Raw genomic sequence first — 17017 nt, 5'->3', positions numbered from 1 at the left:
TTATCTGTCAAGATCTAGTTCAATTGCTTATTTTTTTTTTTCCTGCAACCTTTGTGACTCAGAGGCAGGATTCGATTCCTCCACTGGACGCTGGCCGTCCCTTCCACCTCTCTACACTGCCATTGTCTGTTCTCACTGTGTGAGTTTTAGGTGCATGGGGAGGATTTACGATGCAGGTCCTTGAGTTGCTCCTTCTGGTGGGCAGACTAGACAGGGCCAAGGTAGGAGGGGGCAAGTGATCTAAACCTGCCTCCCCAAATACCGAGGGGTGCAGGCCCATTTGAGCTGGACTCTGAAGGGCTTGGCTGGCATGCAGGCAGGGTGGGGAGCAGTGTCCAGTAAGGAAGCACACTGCAGTTGGGAGCGTGGCCGGGGCACTGGATGGCCATGGGGCAGGATGGGGACAGACTCTGCTTTGGCCACTGATTAAGGGGCAGGTTGAGGGGGCTGGTGCTGGGGCATTTTAAAAGGCAGTGTTTAGGACTCAGAGCTGCTGAGAGGCAGTATGTAGGAGTTTGAGGGTTTAAGGTGCTGCCTGGTGTTGGGATTGCTAAGGCCAAAGACAGATTACGCAGGACCAAAAAGGAAGCCTGGGTAAAGCAGCTGTCCCCCCACCCCAGGCACATCATGACAGTATCAATACACACCTCGCTTGTGGTCAAGTCCTGTTTATTTTAGAAGGATAAACAGCAGAACTAGGAAGGAGTGATGAGAACAAGACCCCAGTCCCCTTGACAGGGCCAGATCCAGCACAGGCTCTGTCTGTGTGTGGGATCAAGGCTGACCCAGCAGCCTCGACCAGCCTTTTTCTGTGAGGACAGGGTGTGTGGACAACCTGGGCAGAGGTGAATCTTCCAGGGGGTGGGGGTGGAGGAAGTTGTCTCCGAGTCCCTTTGAACACGGTGAAAAAGACCACAGGGCCCAAACACCCTTGGCCAAGAGCACCCCAAGCTGCCTCTGTCTGTGCCTGGGACAAAGCCACATTCTGGAGGGGAAACTATGGTGCCCTCTGGTCACCAGGAAGGCCCCAGGTGTTCAAGAACAACATGCAGTGAGGCCTTCTGGCCAGCAAGCACCTGCTTCCCCAGCCCCAGTCATCTCTGCAGAGTCTTGCACTAAAGGCAGCAAGACTTCCCGGGCTCTTATACATACTGTTTCTTGGAAGCAGAGCTGCTGGGGCGACTGGGGGATTTCCGGCCACTCTGGGGGGGCGGGTCCAGGAAGAGGGGGGTTCTGGAAGAAGCCAGCCTCTCCTCCGTAGTCAGGTTGGCCCAGTTCTGCTCGCTGGACGAGAGCCCATTGTACGTGGGGCATGGCGGGGATGAGGGCCCCTCACCCATGGGGAGGTAGAAGAAGACCTGGTCAGCATAAGGCTCCGAGGAGGTGCCCTGGGCTGGGGGCGTGTCCTGGCTCTGCCGGGCCCTCATCCCCCGGTTGAGGCAGCGGCACAGCAGGTACGCCAGCTCCAGCAGGTTGAGCACCAGGGAGATGAGTCCAACCACCAGCATGAAGATGATGAAGATAGTCTTCTCCGTGGGGCGTGAGACAAAGCAGTCTACGAGGTAGGGGCAGGGTGAGCGCTGGCACACGAACACAGGCTCCATGGTCCAGCCATAGAGACGCCACTGGCCGTACAGGAAGCCTGCCTCCAGCACACTCTTGCAGAGCACGCTGGCCACATAGGTGCCCATCAGCGCCCCACGGATCCGCAGGTGACCGTCTTCCGCCACCGAGATCTTGGCCATCTGTCGCTCTATGGCTGCCAGTGCCCGCTCCACGCGTGGGTCCTTGGCTGGCAGTGCCCGCAGCTCCCCCTCTTTCTGCCGCAGCCGCTCCTCGCGCCGAGACAGGTAAATGACATGGCCCAGGTAGACCAGGGTGGGCGTGCTGACGAAGAGGAACTGCAGCACCCAGTAGCGGATGTGGGAGATGGGGAAGGCCTGGTCGTAGCAGACGTTGGTGCAGCCTGGCTGGGCCGTGTTACACTCGAAATCCGACTGCTCGTCGCCCCACACTGACTCGCCAGCCAGGCCCAGGATGAGGATGCGGAAGATGAAAAGGACCGTCAGCCAGATCTTGCCCACCACGGTCGAGTGCTCCTGGACCTGGTCCAGCAGCTTCTCAAGGAAGCCCCAGTCACCCATGGCTCCTGGGCCTCCGCCTGCAGGGAGACAGAGGACACTGTCAGCATCCTTCTCAGCTGTCCTAGCAACAAGCCTGCAGGGAGGCCGGCCACACCCATTTTACCTACAGGGAAACTGAGCTCCAGGAGGGGAAGGGACTGGCCTGGGGACTCACACCCAGATCTTTGGATGATGACTGCTAAGCTCTGGCAAGGGTACAGCTAGGGTCCCTGTCTAGGCACATCTGTGTCCCTCTTGTTCCCAGCTGCAGTCCCAGGGTGACCACAGCCGAAGGAGGTCTGGATCAAGGTGAGGCTCCTGAGCCTGAGGGAATAGAGAATTTGAGGAACTTATCCAAGGTCACAAGGCTGTGCCATGCCCCTCCTCCCCTTTGCCCAGGACAGGCTGTCCCCCCCACCCCAGTGGGGGAGTGGGTGGTGGTGGTGATATCTTCAGCTTCTCAGGGGGCCGAAAGCCTCAGGTCCCCACTCCCCACCCCACCAGCTCTCACCCAGCTGGCCTCACTCTAACCTCTGAGTTTATGGTGGGGTGGGTGAAGGCATGCTAGACACTCAAGGCAGCATCCTGCAGTAGCTCCACCTGTCAGCGATACTGACCACCTGCCGCTCAAGTACCGGCACTTGATCCTGTCCCCTTTCTCCATCCCCTCCCCCTGCCAAAGCTGTCGCTGCCAAATTCTAGACTCTTGAAAGGAACTGTCATGGCAGGGTGGAGGCACAGGCCACGAAGTTCCCAGAACACCACGGGGAGAGTGGGGGGAGGAAGGTAGGGGAAAGGGGCAGGGGCGGTGCTTCTCCCCAGCAGCAAAGCTGTTTAGAGCCAGGCTCTGGAACCAGGCCTGGGTTCAAATCCTGACTCTTCTACAAACTGGGACCTTGGATAAGTGACGACCTCTGAGCACTCCTCTCCTGTAAAATGGAAATGATACTATTCCTACTAACAAGGGTTCTAAGGATGCGACTGAAGGAGGCAGGAGCCTGGCTTAGCGCAGACGCTGGCCCAGCAGGCTGCGTGAGCGCAGCCGCGGTGGGTCCCCCAGCAGCCACCCTCAGCCCCTGGCACGTGGCAACCTGTCCCTGCCCGCTCGGCAGCTGGCAGGTGGCGCCCCAGCCCAACTCACCGCCTGCCTGCCGGCGGCCCAGGTGACAGTGGGGACGCGCGTCGGCCGGAGCGGCGCCCGTGGGAGCCCTGCCTGCTGGACGGCGCCTGGCGGCGGGGGCGCCTTAAATAGCACGCGGGGCGGGGTGGGGTCAGGAAGCGGCGGGAGGGCGGCGGGCGCTGTTCCGAGCCGAGCGGGGGCGGGACGGGAGGTGCAGGCTCCCTGAAACCACACTCAAGGAAGGGGCCCGGGAGGTGGCGCTGGGGGTCGAAAGGGAAGAGGATGAGAAACCGCTGCTTTCCATGTCTGCCCTCCGAGGTCTTCAGGCCGACAGACTCTCCCAGCCTCAGCTTCCTTGGCTGTGGAACAGGTTCTCGCGGAGGGGGTTTCGGGGTTGTGAGTTTCCCAGGGTGGCTACATTTGAAAGGATTGCAGCCAGAACTTTCTGATCTCAGGCAACTGGCCTGAGAGGCTGTGAGAGATGGGCGGGTGGGGATGAGGGTGCGGGGGCCTCTAGGGAAGGACATCTCCTTGCCCCTTGGTGAGAAGGGAGAAGACCCCTCATTTGTGGGGTGGCCACGGGGTGCCCCCCGCAGTGCCCCCCCCGGGACAAAGCCACATTCTGGAGGGGAAACTATGGTGCCCTGGGGTCACCAGGAAAGCCACACTGGGTAATCAAGACTCGTTAGGGCATGGGGAACCACACTGGGAGAGAGGGGTTCTAATCTGCCCTCCCTGGCGTCTGCGGTGGAGCTGGGGTCTCTACCCAGCCCCTGTTCTTGCAGAATTCTCAAACATCCCCACTCCTGGGCAGGCTACACAATCAGAGGGCACTAAGAAGTGCCCGTGGACCACGTGAGACTGGGGAGGGGATGGCTGGCGGGGACTCTCCCGACCTTTAGCTTGGATCCCGTTCTCATGCCTCTAAATACAGGGTGGGGGGAGACATCCCAAGGAATTAGGGGTGGGCAGAGCCTGCCATTGCTCATTCAGGCATCATCCTGAGTGTGAACACTCGTGTGCTGCAGGCACTGTATGTGGAGCTGGAGACTTCACCACAAACCAGCCAGATGTGGTCTCTGGCCTGGGGCTCCCACTGGCTGGGGCAGAAGGCAGGAACTGAGCGTATCAGCCCTGGGGTTAGAGTAGATGCACAAAGTTCTCCTGAGAACTACCAGACTCAGAGGGACTTGGTTAGGAGCGTTTCCTGGAGGAGCCTGCGCTAGCCACGTCGATGGACACAATCAACGATCTATAGCAGGAATAGAAAAGAGTTTTATCTGAGCCAAACTGAGGATTCTTCTCCAGGAGATAGCCTCTCAGATAACTCTGAGGAACTGCTCTGGAGAAGCATGGTTTTCAGCACAGTTTATATCTTGTCAGAACAAAGAACATCAGACAAGTCAGGGATACATTCCTTCAAGGTTTCAAGAAAAACAAAACCCAGAAAACCCCAAACCCCCAAAAAGCACAGCTCAGCAGCGCACAGTGAGTCAGTACGGCCTTGGCACCTGGGAAGGGAGTCATCACTGGAGGAGTAGCGGCACGGGCGTCCCAGGAAGGGAGGCATGTTGTGATCTTTATTTTTAACATGAACGTTCTTTACTTCTGGTCAATGCACCCTTTTCTTTAATAATTAAAGCAGATGAACAACGTAGGTTTGATAGGTCACAAACAGGCTGTTTTAGTTAGCATAAAATTCGAATTAACTCATGTACAAGCCAGAATGGCTTTCCCATACTGCAATATGTGAAACTTGCTTTCGTCAGCCAGATGGGGGCTGGGGGGAGAGCATTCTAGGCAGAAGAACAGCGTGAGCAAAGGCCCAAGGACTGGGGGCCGCGACGTCCCGAGGCTTCACCGGCCTTGGTGGGAGAGGCAGTAGGGCCTAGAAGTTGAGACTTTTCTGTTTATCTCTGTGCCCTTAGGCACGTTGCTTAAACCCCTGTGCCTCAGTTTTTTCCTCTATAGATTGGGGAGGTAATAGTTCCTACTGTATCGGGCTGATGGGAGATCCAATCAAAGCACATAGCATAATATTAGTACACAGGAAGTTTTCCAATGGATGGGGGCTAAAAAGGTAACAAAACATTTTTGTGACAAAAAGGGTCAGTGGGTTGGTCTTGGTGGGAGCAGAAAGGGCTGAAAGGGAGGGAGCTGGGGTCAGAATGTTGGTGAAGGATAGGGCAGCTAAGGAAAGGGAATGTGGCAGGTGGGGTCCAAGGCCTGGGGCCGGTGTCAGAAAGGTCCTGTGTTCCTCCACAACAGGATTCAATCTTTGGATTCCTGGTGCCCCAGGGTGGGTGCCCCAGGCTCCTGCCTTCAGCCCTCGCAGGAGGACCTCTGGGGCAGCAAGTGTGGTGGGCTCAGCCCAGACGTCAACTTCAGGAGGCTGATAGCTTCCCCTTGCAGGACTGTCCCTCAGGGCCATGATGAGCTGAGCCTCCTGGACTTCCAAAGCTGACGAGGAGCCCACGAAATTCTGACCCCTGAGGGCATGAGAACCGAGGTCCCTGGAGGCGGGTTCTCACCACGCCCCCACTACAGCCTCTGCTCCCAGAGTTCCTCTCCTGTGGCTGGGCCCAGGCCCTCCCAAAGCCTTTGTGATCCCAGCTACTGGGAAGGAGGGAGGAGCTGCCCTCACCCTCACCCCTTCCTTAGGGGCTCTGGAGGTTAGAGTTTGAATGATCCCTCCCCTTCCTGGAAAGGATGAGCCAGGGTCGGCCAAGACAATCCCACAGCCTGGCCATTCCACCTGGGAAACATCCTTAGACCCCCACACCTCCCTCTGTTCCCACTGCCCTGACCCTGTTTAGGCCACCATCTCAGTGGCCTCCCAACTGGTCTCCTGGCTTCCAGCCCAGCCCCACCCTTCCCCAGAAATCAGACCACACGCTGCCCTGCTTAGAACCCTTCTGTGGCTCTCCTTTGCCTCCTGGCCTCAAGCACCTCTCCAGCCTCCTCCCTCTTCCCCTTTCACTCAGTGATCCAGCCATACTTGACTCTGGCCTTTGTCCGTGCTGTCCCCTCTGGCTGGGGCACCCTCACATGCTCAGCCCTACAGTTGTTCCGGACTTTGCTCCACGTCCCTTCCCCCAGAAGTCCCCTTGCTGGCCTCCTCTGGATTAGATGAGCCTTTACGTTCTCAGCGGCTCACCTACTGCCCCTGGGTGCGCTGTTTAGTCCTGTTACATACATTCACACTGTTGTGCGACGGATCTCCAGAGCATTTTCATCTTGCAAAACTGAAACTCTATACACATGAAACCATCCCCATTTCCCTTCTCCCCATCCAGGGTGCATTGTTTACTTGTCTTTGTCTTTACCCCGTCCCCTATTAGTCTGTGAGCCCCTTGAGGGCAGGCAGCTGAGTCCTGTTTACATGCCCAGCACTTAGCAGGGCCCCAGGCTCATATACGAATTTATGAATTCAACAAATTATTTACTGAGCGCTGAGCACTGCCTGGTGCTGCTGTCCTAGACACTGGAGATCAACCAGGAACCAGCGATAACAAAACTCCCTGTCTTGTGAGCTTTACATTCTAGCCGGAGGGAGACAGACAAAATATAGAATGTGTTAGCTGGTGATACCTGTTAGGTGGAGAGTAAAGCAGGAAAGGAGGATGAGGGCGCAGGAGGTGGTGGTTTCATTTTTGAACAGAAGAAGGGAGAAATTCTCATGAAGCAGCTGACCTTTGAGGCAGGCCCTGAAGGAAGGGAGGGACCCCTGTGGCTCTCAGGAGGAAAGCACATTCCAGGCAGAGGGAGAGAGAGAGTGCCAAGGCCCTGAGGCAGAAATATGCCTGGTGTTTCCTGCCTGAGGGAGAGCAAGGAGGTCAGCGTGACTGAGTGAGGTCAGCAAGGAGAAGAGATGAGGGTTCAGAAAGGCAACAGGTGGGGCAGGTCTTGGAGGCCCCTAAAGGCCAGTGTGAGATGCCTTTGGAGATTTGGGGCAGAGGAGTGACATGGCCTGATTTAGGTTTTATGGCATCACCCTGGCTGCTGTGCTGGGAATAGACTGTGGGAGTGGGTGGTGGATGCAGATCTCCCCCTTCAACGGAGGACTCGCTGCCCAGCTGTGCGGAGTCTGGCGAGCTGACAGCCTCCAGGTCTACTTCAGCTATGCAGGTGGCCGGGCTCTGCTTGGGGTGGCCCCAGGCAATGGCTGAGCCAAGCGTGGTCAAGGGCCCAGCCACTTCCATCCAATGTGACCATCTTTGTCTAACGGACACAGAGCTCCCACGAACGGGTCTTGTCGCTCGGTCCTGCTTCCTCCCCTTTCCATTCACAGGTGTTCCTCCCCAGCATGCCCTTTGCACCCCTCTCTTTTGCAGCATCTGCTTCCCAGAGTTGGAGCAGGAAGCAGGGAGATTATTGCAGTGAGCCAGGTGATAGATGATGCAGGTGTCTCAGCTCGGACTGCTGTAAAAATACTACAGACTGGGTGGCTTAAACAACAGAACTTTATTTCTCATAGTCCTGGAGGCTGGAAGTCCAAGATCAGGGTGCCAGCCTGGTTGGGTTCTCAGTGAAGGCCCTTTTCCTGGTTTATATCGGGCTGTCTTCTGAGTATGTTTTCACATGGCAGAGAGAGAAAGACCATCCCCCTCGTGTCTCTTCTCATAAGAGCACAAATCCATCCTCATGAGCCCACTTCCCAAAGGCCCCACCTTTTAATAACATCACACTGGAAGTTAGCGTTTCAACATATGAATTTTGGGGGAGACACAAACACTTAGTCCCTACCAAGGGGCTTGGATCAGGGTGATGAATACAAAATAATCTATTTGCCTTGGGCTGCAGGGTGGCTGTCACCTCATGGAGTAGATGTGGGCTCGAAAGTGTGTATGTGAAATCTAAATCATAATCATAAGCACTATCGAAGGAAGCTTGCAGTGACTCGTCACGTGGTTGGGGGAAGAGGAGGTAGAGGTGTGTACCCTCATAAGAGAAGACCAGGGGGCGTGAGCGGCACTGCTGGGGACAGCTCTCAGGCCAAGTGTGGGATGCTTAGGGCTGGAATATTCCCTCATCTGTGGTCCTGGCCCGCAGCTTGGGGAAGCGGGACCAGGACTGGAGGCTCAGTCCCTGCTGGGATAGCTGATGTTGTTCTCTGGTTGCTCTGACCTCAAAGCCATCCTTATCCAGGCAGTGGGAACCGTCCTGGAAGATGCTGGAATGCAACACAGCAAATAGGTAGCGATCAGCCCTCCCTGGGACCTTGGCAACCATCCACTCCAAGCTGGGACTGACACACCAGATGGCCTGGGCGGCAGGCAGAGACTCCTACGCATGGTTGTGCATGGATATTTACTGGATATGTTAGCGCTGAACTAACATGTTATGACACTGTCTCCTTTTATCTCTGCAACAATCCTAGGAGTGGATACTGTCCTGAGTGCTGGGCTGAATATGTTCCTTTTGCCCCTCAGATCTGCTCTGTGCCCTGGGAGGCTGACCCGTACTGACCGTCTCAATAGGCTTCTGTGCCCTCTGGTTTCTGGTTGTGTTGGGTCAGTGGGAGCCGCTGGCAGGTGGGTAGGAGGTGGTAGAGTGAAGTCGTGGTACTTATTTGATTGCTGCGGTTGGATGCCTCCTTGCAGCCTTTGTGTGGCAACCCGTCCATTGCTACCCTGGTACTAGCCCCAGGGCACCTTTTATGGGTTTCCTTCAGCATGCCTATACCTTCAAAAACAGTCCCTCAAGGAGACTCTTTGAAGTTCCTTGGTTTGAATGTGCCATCTGTTTCCTGTTGAGACCCTGACTGATAAAATTCCCATTGTATTGATGACAAGACTGAGGTTCTGAAAGCCTCTCCAAGGTGCAGCATGGTGAAGCTGTGGTCATGAAGTGGTTAAGCTATGATTTAACCTGGGAGGTGAGTGTCAGCCCGGCCCGGGCCCTTTAAACTTGGCTGGCTTATCCACCACAGTAACGACCACACGTGAGAGCAAAGGTGAACCCCAGCCTGTCCTGTTGACACAATGACCTGTCCTTTCCCCGCCTGCACTGGCTCTTGGCTCACTGCCTCCTGGATTTCTGGCTCCTGGCCTTGGCTTTGATAGTTACTAAATGTTCCTCTGCGTGAGTATAGTCTTGCACCCCCTTTTGCTTTCCATCCTGTCCTGGCTTGGATGTTGGTGTTCCTGAAATTTCAGGTCATCACACAGTGCTGGGAGTGGGGCTGGGATCCACCTGGGGTTGGTTAGTGCAGGAGATGAGTGTGTCTCTGTCTCCCCCAGGCTCTGAGCTCCTTGGGCTCAGGTCCTATTCCCCTGTGCAGTCCTCATGTCTGCCAGGGGCCTGGGGTGGAGAAAACGTTCAGGGAAAGTGGAAGGAGCTGGATAGCGCTTGGGTGAGGCTGGGGCTTCATGCCTTTAGAGGAGCCTGTTGTGAGCATACAGGAGTGAGAGTATGAATAACAGGGATTTTGTGTACACAGGGTGGGGTGCACGTTGTGGATGGCAGTGACTGGGTTACAAAGGAGGAAGGAGCGTGGTTTGTCTGCAACCAGAGGGCTGTGACTGTGTACGCTCAGGGCAGGGCCTCACTATGAAGGGCTAGCGCTGCTGTTAGAGGGAGCACAGCGCCCTCTTGTGACCACATCTACAATCACAGCATGTATATCTGTAGGTTCCGCCCCAGATCCCTCCTGGGTCAACCCCAGCCCCAGCCTAAATTCAGCTCGAGCCATGGAGCTCTCTCCCCTTCTGAGGGGCTACCTTCTCTGCCCTCAGGGTCTTGTGGGTGGGAGTGTGGGAGAAAAGAAGAGAGTCAACCTGTATAAAAGACAGCCTTTATTGATTTAAAAGAAATTGCCTCGGGGATGTTCCTATCAGCACATCCACCTCAAGTCCCTGAGAGTAGGGTCTGAAAGGCTGGCAACAGACTGAGTACACTTGTGGGAGGAAGATGGGAGCAAAGCTGCCTGAGGGTGGAGGAATAAGATGGGGGGCAGGTTCCCAAAGGGCAGTGGTGACCCAGAGGATCTCTGGGTGTCTCAAGCCGGGGTTGGTGTCACCAGAGCTTACCCCTCCTCTTCCCAGGCTCACTCTCAGCCTCCAGACCTCCACTGCTGGGAGGATACTTCCTTTCCATCCCAGGAATCTGGGTGCTTCTCCTGAAGGAATGAAGATTCCCTTCGGTCTGGTATATCTCACCAGACCCAGGGCAAGCATCTTTCCCTTTGTGGCCTCCAGGCCTCTGCACCTGCTTTTGTGTGCTAGGAAGCACTTCTCACCTCTCTTAAACATTCCTCCCTCAGGGAAGCCTCCCCCCATCATCCCCTCCTGGCTTAGGTGAAGCCCAGCAGAGTCCTCTAAGTGACCCCTTGCAGGCAGTAGTTAATTTGCTTGTCTTTCTCCCAGGAGGGCTGCCAGTGGGCCTGTGGTGTGACCTATACCAGACAGACAGCACAGTGCCCAGCGCTCAAAACAATCTACTAAAGGTGAAATTGAATAGTGTAGTGAATTCAGAGTGGGGCCCCCCAGCCCCGGGAGGACCCCTCCACCGGCACAATACCTCCCTGCCTGTCCCCACGGGCAGCCCAGGATCGCTCCCCAGCCCGTGGTCAGATGGGGGTCATGTTGGGTGCCGAAGCAAGTAGCTTGTCGTCGCTGGAATCCGGGCCCAACTCCCCGGCCTCCACCAGCTTGTGGTGGCAGCGGCAGGTGGAGGCCTGGCTGGCGGAGGACGGGGGGCCGCGGCCCCGGAGCCCGCTCTTTCTGGGAAGGCTTCGCACGACCCTGTGGAAGATGAGGTAGCAGATCTCGCAGAAGGTGAGCACAATGCAGACGGCGGAGGCGCCCACCATGAAGTAGGTGAAGAGCTTCTTCTCGGTGGGCCGGGCGATGTAGCAGTCCACGATGTTGGGGCAGGGGGCCACGTTGGCGCACTGGACCAGGCGGGGCATGCTGAAGCCGTACCAGAGAGTGTGCAGCAAGTAGAGGAAGAGGAATTCGATGAGGAGCTTGAAGATGAGGCTGAACAGGTAGGTCCACCAGAGGCCACCGTGCTTCTTGCCCGCGTTGTCGTACAGCTTGGCGCACTGGTCGCCGTGTTTCTCGCGGTGCCGCCTCTCCCGCTCCTCGCGGTAGGCCACGTGCAGGATGACCAGCAGCGACGGGCACGTGACGAAGATGAGCTGCAGGGCCCAGAGGCGGATGTTGGAGATGGGGAAGAACTCGTCGTAGCAGACGTTGGTGCAGCCTGGCTGCTTAGTGTTGCAGTCAAAGTCCTTCTGCTCGTCCCCCCACACGCGCTCTGCAGCCACCACGTACACCAGCACGCGGAAGACGAACACCACCGACAGCCAGATGCGTCCGAAGGCTGTGGAGTACTTGTTCACCCCGCTCAGTAGGGCCTGGAGCGTCTTCCAGTCCATGGTGCCTGGTGGGGGCGCTGTGGGCCGTGCCCGCCTGACAGGATGGGAAAACCGGTCTGAGAACGGGTAGATGACATTTATAGAGTATTTACTATGTGCCAGGCGCTGTTCTGAGTTCTCTATGTGGATGGATTCGTTTGATCATCCCAACGACCCTATGAGATCAGGACTGTTATTCTTCCTAAGCTACAGAGAGGAAACGGGCACAGAGAGGCTAAGTAACCTGCCCAAAGTCACAGAGCTATATGCCGGAAGGAAGGGAATGTGCATTTGCTGATAATAACAGTTATTATTTATTGAGCATTTACAACGAGCCAGGCAAGGAGCTAAATACTTTATGTGCTGGATCTCATTTAATCCTTATAAGGACCTTGGGAGGTAGACACTATGATGCTTCTCATTGACAGATGAAGAAACTGATAATCAAATGAGAAAAGGATTGCAAAGCACTCAGTACACAGTAAGTGCTCAATAAATGCTGGCTATCCATTGTGAAATCTAGAGCGGTCAAGTCACTCATTTAAAACTAGAATTGGGGCTTCCCTGGTGGCGCAGTGGTCGAGGGTCCACCTGCCGATGCAGGGGACACGGGTTCGTGCCCCGATCTGGGAAGATCCCACATGCTGCAGAGCGGCTGGGCCTGTGAGCCACGGCCGCTAAGCCTGCGTGTCCGGAGCCTGTGTTCCGCAACAGGAGAGGCCACAACAGTAAGAGGCCCGTGTACCGCAAAAAAAAAAAAAAAAAAAAAAAAATTTAAACTAGAATTGAATTCAAGGCTGGGCTGTCCACCGCCTGCTCTCCATTTCTCTGCTGGATGCCTGCCCCAGACCAGCTTCTCAAACTTACCTCGTTGATGCCTCGCTATCATCCTGTGAAGTTGGGGTGATGAACCCCAGATAGGAAACTGGGGCTTGGAGAGGGGAAATAATCTCCCCAAGGTCCCACAGGCAGTGGGTGGTGAAGTTGGGAGACCAGTTCAGGTTGCGGGGGGAGGCACATGGAGAGGGAATGGTCTGGTTCCTGGGGACACCAGATCCAGGAAAAATCTAGGGACACCTTCCTTCCCTGTGCCAGGACCTGAGGGAGCCCCAGACACACCAGCAATCCGGGATGCCGGAGCTTTGTGGTGGGGAGTCATGCTTTGTTCAGGTCCCCAGATCACACATCCTCCTCCTAGTCCTGGAATGACTCAGAGGGTGTGGACAGGTGGGTCTGCCTGAGTGCACCTAGTGTCCACATGCTGCAAAGGGTGTTGGGAGCGTGTGCCTCTCCGTGTGTACGTGTGGGCTTGTGTGCACACGTGAGTGCTCCTGGAGCCGCTCTGTGACTCTGAGCATGCATGCTGACTGAGGGTCCACCCCTGCATCACCACTTCTCACCCCTCCACCACCACCTCCTGCTCCAAACCACCATCACCCTTGCTGGTATTATTACCAAAGCCTCCTGGCTGGCCTTCAAGTGTCTGCTCCTATGCCCGCAGAGTCCATTAAATTGAATCATGTCACGCCCTTGTTTCAAACTTTCTACTAGCTTCCATTACACTGAGAATAAAACCCCAGTTTCTACATTCTTGCCCTACTCTCCTACACTCTCCACCTGCCTCTCTGCTCAGGCTGCAATGGGGGCCTCTGGGGCTTTGTAATTATTCCTGCTGCCTAGAATGCTCTTCCTCCAGAAACTTGCATGGCTGCATCCTTCTCATTACTGAGGCCTCTGCTAAAACATCCTCTTCTTAGAGGCCACCCTAGATTACCCTGGACCTGGAAGCCCCTGCCCTCCCAGTCACTCTGCTCCTGTCCCCTTTATTTTCTCCCCGGAATTTAATTACCAGTGGGAATTAAAGTATTTGTTTAATCCTCTACCTCTCTGAATTTTCATGAACTTCTGTTTCACAAGGGCGCTTATTTTATACGCACTGGCAGCAGCATACAGTAACATACTTAGAATAAAAAAAACGTGTCTGCCTCAACTCAGCTCCTTCTAAGACCTGTCCTTTGGGGAGTGGGATGTGTATTGAGCGTGGAGTCACATCTGGATTCAAGCCTCAGCTCTACTCCTTCCACCTGGGTGACTTCCAAGTTCTCCTAATCTCTTTGACCTTCCTTCCTTATCTCTAAAGAGAAATAATTCCTACTTTCTTGAGCTGTGGTAAGAGTAGTAAAAGGCCATTCCTTCCCCAGCCTGCCACTCACCTGGCGAGAGTTCAAGAAGACTGGAGTGGAGGTTGGAACCCTGTCTGCCAGCCCCGGAGGAGAAGGGCCCTGACAGGTGCTTCCACCTGAGCCTTCTCAGGGCGGCCCACCTGGGGGCTGCCCCCTCCTGGGCCCCCACCTTCCACCTTCCAGTCCTGTCTGCCCAGTCCTGTCAAACACACCCTAGGGACGCGACTCACCGGCAAAGAATTTCCCTCCAAGCCCAGACCCGGGACTGGTGGAGCCGGATCTGGCCCCCCATGCGGCCCCCCAGCAGCAGCTCCCAGCTATCCGCTTTTCCCCTGCCCCGGGACCAAGGCGCGCCCAGCTTTCACCGTCACTCCACAGTGCCGGCCGGCCCCCTCCTCGGGGCAGAACTCCGCTCCCCTCTCCACCCCCCACTCCAGCCGTCACCAGCACCAAGTTTCCGTCCATTCCAGGCAGCTTGGGAGCCTGCCGACGGGGGAGGGGGTTGTCCGGGAACCTTCAGCAGCTGGAGCCCCCTCCCCGCCCAGAACCGAGGGGTGAGAAGGCAGGTGGGGAGTGGGGTGGGTCTAGTTCCCTCGACCTCCTCCCATCCCCTCACCTGCCAGTCTCAGCCTGGCCCGAAGGCAGGATCAAGCCCCCACCCCGCCCGGGGTCGCCGGGGAGCGCTCAGCGGCCGTGGGCGCGGGGTGGGGAGGCGCCCCGCACTCACCAGCAGCGGCGCGGCCAGCGGGGGGCCGGGACCCCGCGTCCTCGAGGCCCGCAGCGGAGGCGAGCGGGACCGGAGCCGCGTCTCTGCAGTGGCGGCGAGGCGCGTGGCGGCAGGCAACGCCGGGGGTGGCGTGGAGGAGGGAGGGTCAGGGGAGGAGCTCTGGAGCCGCCCGCCGCAGAGGGTCGGGTTTTAGTCCAGACACTGTCACTCGTTCCCCCGGCAACCTTCTCCCGGGCTTGACGCCCGTCTGAGCCTGGGCTTCTTCTTCATGTGTGAAACGGGGGCATCTGTGGCCCTGGGCAGGGCTGTGGCAAAGGGTCCGATGAGATTCGGAGCGTGAAGCGCTCTAAACTGGTTAAGTGTCAAGTGGTCCCCAGACGGACTGCAATCAGGACTAGCCCACGTGCGTTACCACGGGTACTGTGTCCGCGCCCTGCGGGTCACTGTCCCCGCCTGGCGCTTGGTCTCGACCACTCCCGGAGGCTGCCCTCCCCGCGCAGGTGCGTGGCTCAGGCTCCGCGTCCTGGAATGGGCATGGGCACTTTGGAGAAGTGGGGGTCAGGTTGGGGGGCAGACCCTGTGCCCGCAGCAGGAAGGGGCACTGCGCCTGGAAAGGAGATGGGGGGATCCTTCGTCCAGGGGTGAGGGCCGGATGGGGAGAGGCCGTTGCCTGGAGTTACTGCAGGGGGCAAATCCCATGTGCGGTGCGGGGCGGGAGTAAGAGAGAAGTGAAGGAGCGGAGCCTGCGCTTTAGACCTCCTGCGGAGGGAGGCGGGGCCTGCGGTTGGGCCGGGCCGGGCTGGGCTCTGAAGGCAAGGACGCTTTGTCTTATTTACTAGTGTGCCACGACTAGGAATGTAATGAGAGAGCCCCGGGGCCTCAGCCTGGTCGGGGAACCCCCAGGGTTTCCGGCCTCCCGGGGAGTCCTGGTGTCTTAGTCACCAAAGGGCCTGAGCACTCCCTGTCTGGACAGAGATGATGTTGCTAGGTGAAGGGTGATTATACGTGGCATCTTCCCAGGACTGTACTGGTTTATGCCTGTGGCCCTGGTGTAATTAACAGCATCCCCGTTTACTCTCAAAAGTAACTCCAAACTTGGAAAGATCAATTACACCATCACCCTACCTACTCCTCCTGGTAGAAAACTAACACTGCATTGGGGGCTCAGAGACATCTTTGGTCCCTGCACTGTCCCGCAGGCTTTATTTCATCATCACAGTGCCAGATGAGGAAGGTACAATCCTTCTCACTTTTATGAGTGAGAAAGCCAGAGAGGTTGTGTGACTTGCCCTGGGTCACACAGATAATAAGGAGCAGAGCTGGCTCTGGAGGCCTCAGCCATGCTGAGCTTCTGGATAGGGCAAAGCCACAGGGCAGAGGCCATCTTTTACTTTGAAAATCATTGCTGAGACTGACCAGTGCTGGGGTGGGCCGGGTGCTTCTGTGCATGTGTCAGTGTGGGACTGTGTGTGAGTATGATGGTGTCCTGTGGGGTGTCCATGACTGCCACCTGCACCTTACCTTCTCCGGCTCTGCTGCATTTCAGAGCAAAACCCGTTCCCCACTTCCTCACCTCCTAGTCAGCCTTCAACCCGTTGAACAATGTTTTCACCCAACCATGTAACTAAAGACAGCCCTATCAAGGGTGCTAAAAACGACAGTAATGTCTCTGTCCTCCTCCTGCACCTTCAGAAGTACCTGACACAGCTGACTGCTCCTTCCCTCTCAAACCACTTTCTTCTCTTGGCTTCCTTGACGCCCCACTCCTGGTTTCCTTGTACCTCGGAGGCCTCACATCCTGGTCTCAGCCTCTTCTCTCCTGGGTGAGCTCATCCAGTCCTCGGGTTTCCAGTACTATCCATTGGCTGCTGAGTCCCACATTTCTAGTGCTTCTCCCTGAACACCAGACTATGTATCAGGGCTGCCCACCTGACCACTCGGTTTCCAGTTACTGGGTTTTCCTTCTTGAGATCAACTGCGTATTCGACTCTGTAGGTATTTATTTTTCCATTTACCCTATGGAGGTGTGCTGTGTACATGGTTCTGTACTTGGCTATTTTCATGTCCTTTCACGTAACAAAATATAGGACATTTCCTCTATCAGTAGATATAGAGTTATCTCATTTTTTTTTTAATGCTTGAATAGTATTTCATTTTCCCCTTAGTAGATGGGGAGCTGTCTCTTAAAACAAACAAACAAACAGCTGAATAGCATAGGTGCTATAATATATTTAATCACTCCCATATTGATGAAAATTAAGGGTGTTTTCAATCTTGTATTTCTTTCTGTTGTAAACATCATTGCAAGAAATACACTTGGATAAGTATCACTGAACACATTTTTTTAAAATTGTATCTATAAGATATATTCTTAGAAGTGGAATTTTGGGGTTAAAGTATGCTCATTTAAAGTTTTGATAGATATTGCCAAATCCCCTCCATAGATGTATCAGTTTATGCTACCATCAGACATAAAGTGTGTGTTTCCCATATTCTTGCCAA

At 55.8% G+C, this 17017-nt stretch overlaps 2 protein-coding genes across 4 annotated transcripts; both read right to left on the bottom strand.

Annotated features, from left to right (window-relative positions):
* Positions 1-652: 652 nt before the first annotated feature.
* On the bottom strand, positions 653-3355 carry GJA4 (gap junction protein alpha 4). The gene is made up of 2 exons (XM_067725397.1): positions 3265-3355; positions 653-2161 (listed from the first exon to the last, which is right to left on the bottom strand). Exon 2 carries the CDS (start codon positions 2142-2144, stop codon positions 1143-1145), a length of 1002 nt encoding a protein of 333 aa, XP_067581498.1. The 5' UTR covers positions 2145-2161; positions 3265-3355; the 3' UTR covers positions 653-1142.
* A 6668-nt stretch (positions 3356-10023) lies between these two features.
* On the bottom strand, positions 10024-15224 carry GJB3 (gap junction protein beta 3). Of its 3 annotated transcripts, none has more exons than XM_067725395.1 (2): positions 14516-15224; positions 10024-11682 (listed from the first exon to the last, which is right to left on the bottom strand). In XM_067725395.1, the coding sequence occupies exon 2, from the start codon at positions 11624-11626 to the stop codon at positions 10814-10816; it is 813 nt and encodes a 270-aa protein (XP_067581496.1). In that variant the 5' UTR covers positions 11627-11682; positions 14516-15224; the 3' UTR covers positions 10024-10813. The 3 variants fall into 3 exon arrangements, with proteins under 3 accessions (XP_067581496.1, XP_067581495.1, XP_067581497.1); XM_067725394.1 differs by having other exon boundaries at positions 10024-11660; XM_067725396.1 differs by lacking the exon at positions 14516-15224 and adding an exon at positions 13819-14106 and having other exon boundaries at positions 10024-11660.
* Between the last annotated feature and the right edge of the window lie 1793 nt (positions 15225-17017).

Source organism: Pseudorca crassidens, chromosome 2, assembly GCF_039906515.1.
Source record: "Pseudorca crassidens isolate mPseCra1 chromosome 2, mPseCra1.hap1, whole genome shotgun sequence".
NCBI lineage: Eukaryota > Metazoa > Chordata > Mammalia > Artiodactyla > Delphinidae > Pseudorca > Pseudorca crassidens.
The sequence above is the reverse complement of the archived record's forward strand: the minus strand, read 5'-3'. Positions and strand labels throughout refer to the sequence as shown.

Excerpts from the sequence above, each read along its gene's own strand:
- GJA4 (XM_067725397.1), bottom strand. The coding sequence starts at position 2,144 with ATGGGTGACTGGGGCTTCCTTGAGAAGCTGCTGGACCAGGTCCAGGAG.
- GJB3 (XM_067725395.1), bottom strand. The coding sequence starts at position 11,626 with ATGGACTGGAAGACGCTCCAGGCCCTACTGAGCGGGGTGAACAAGTAC.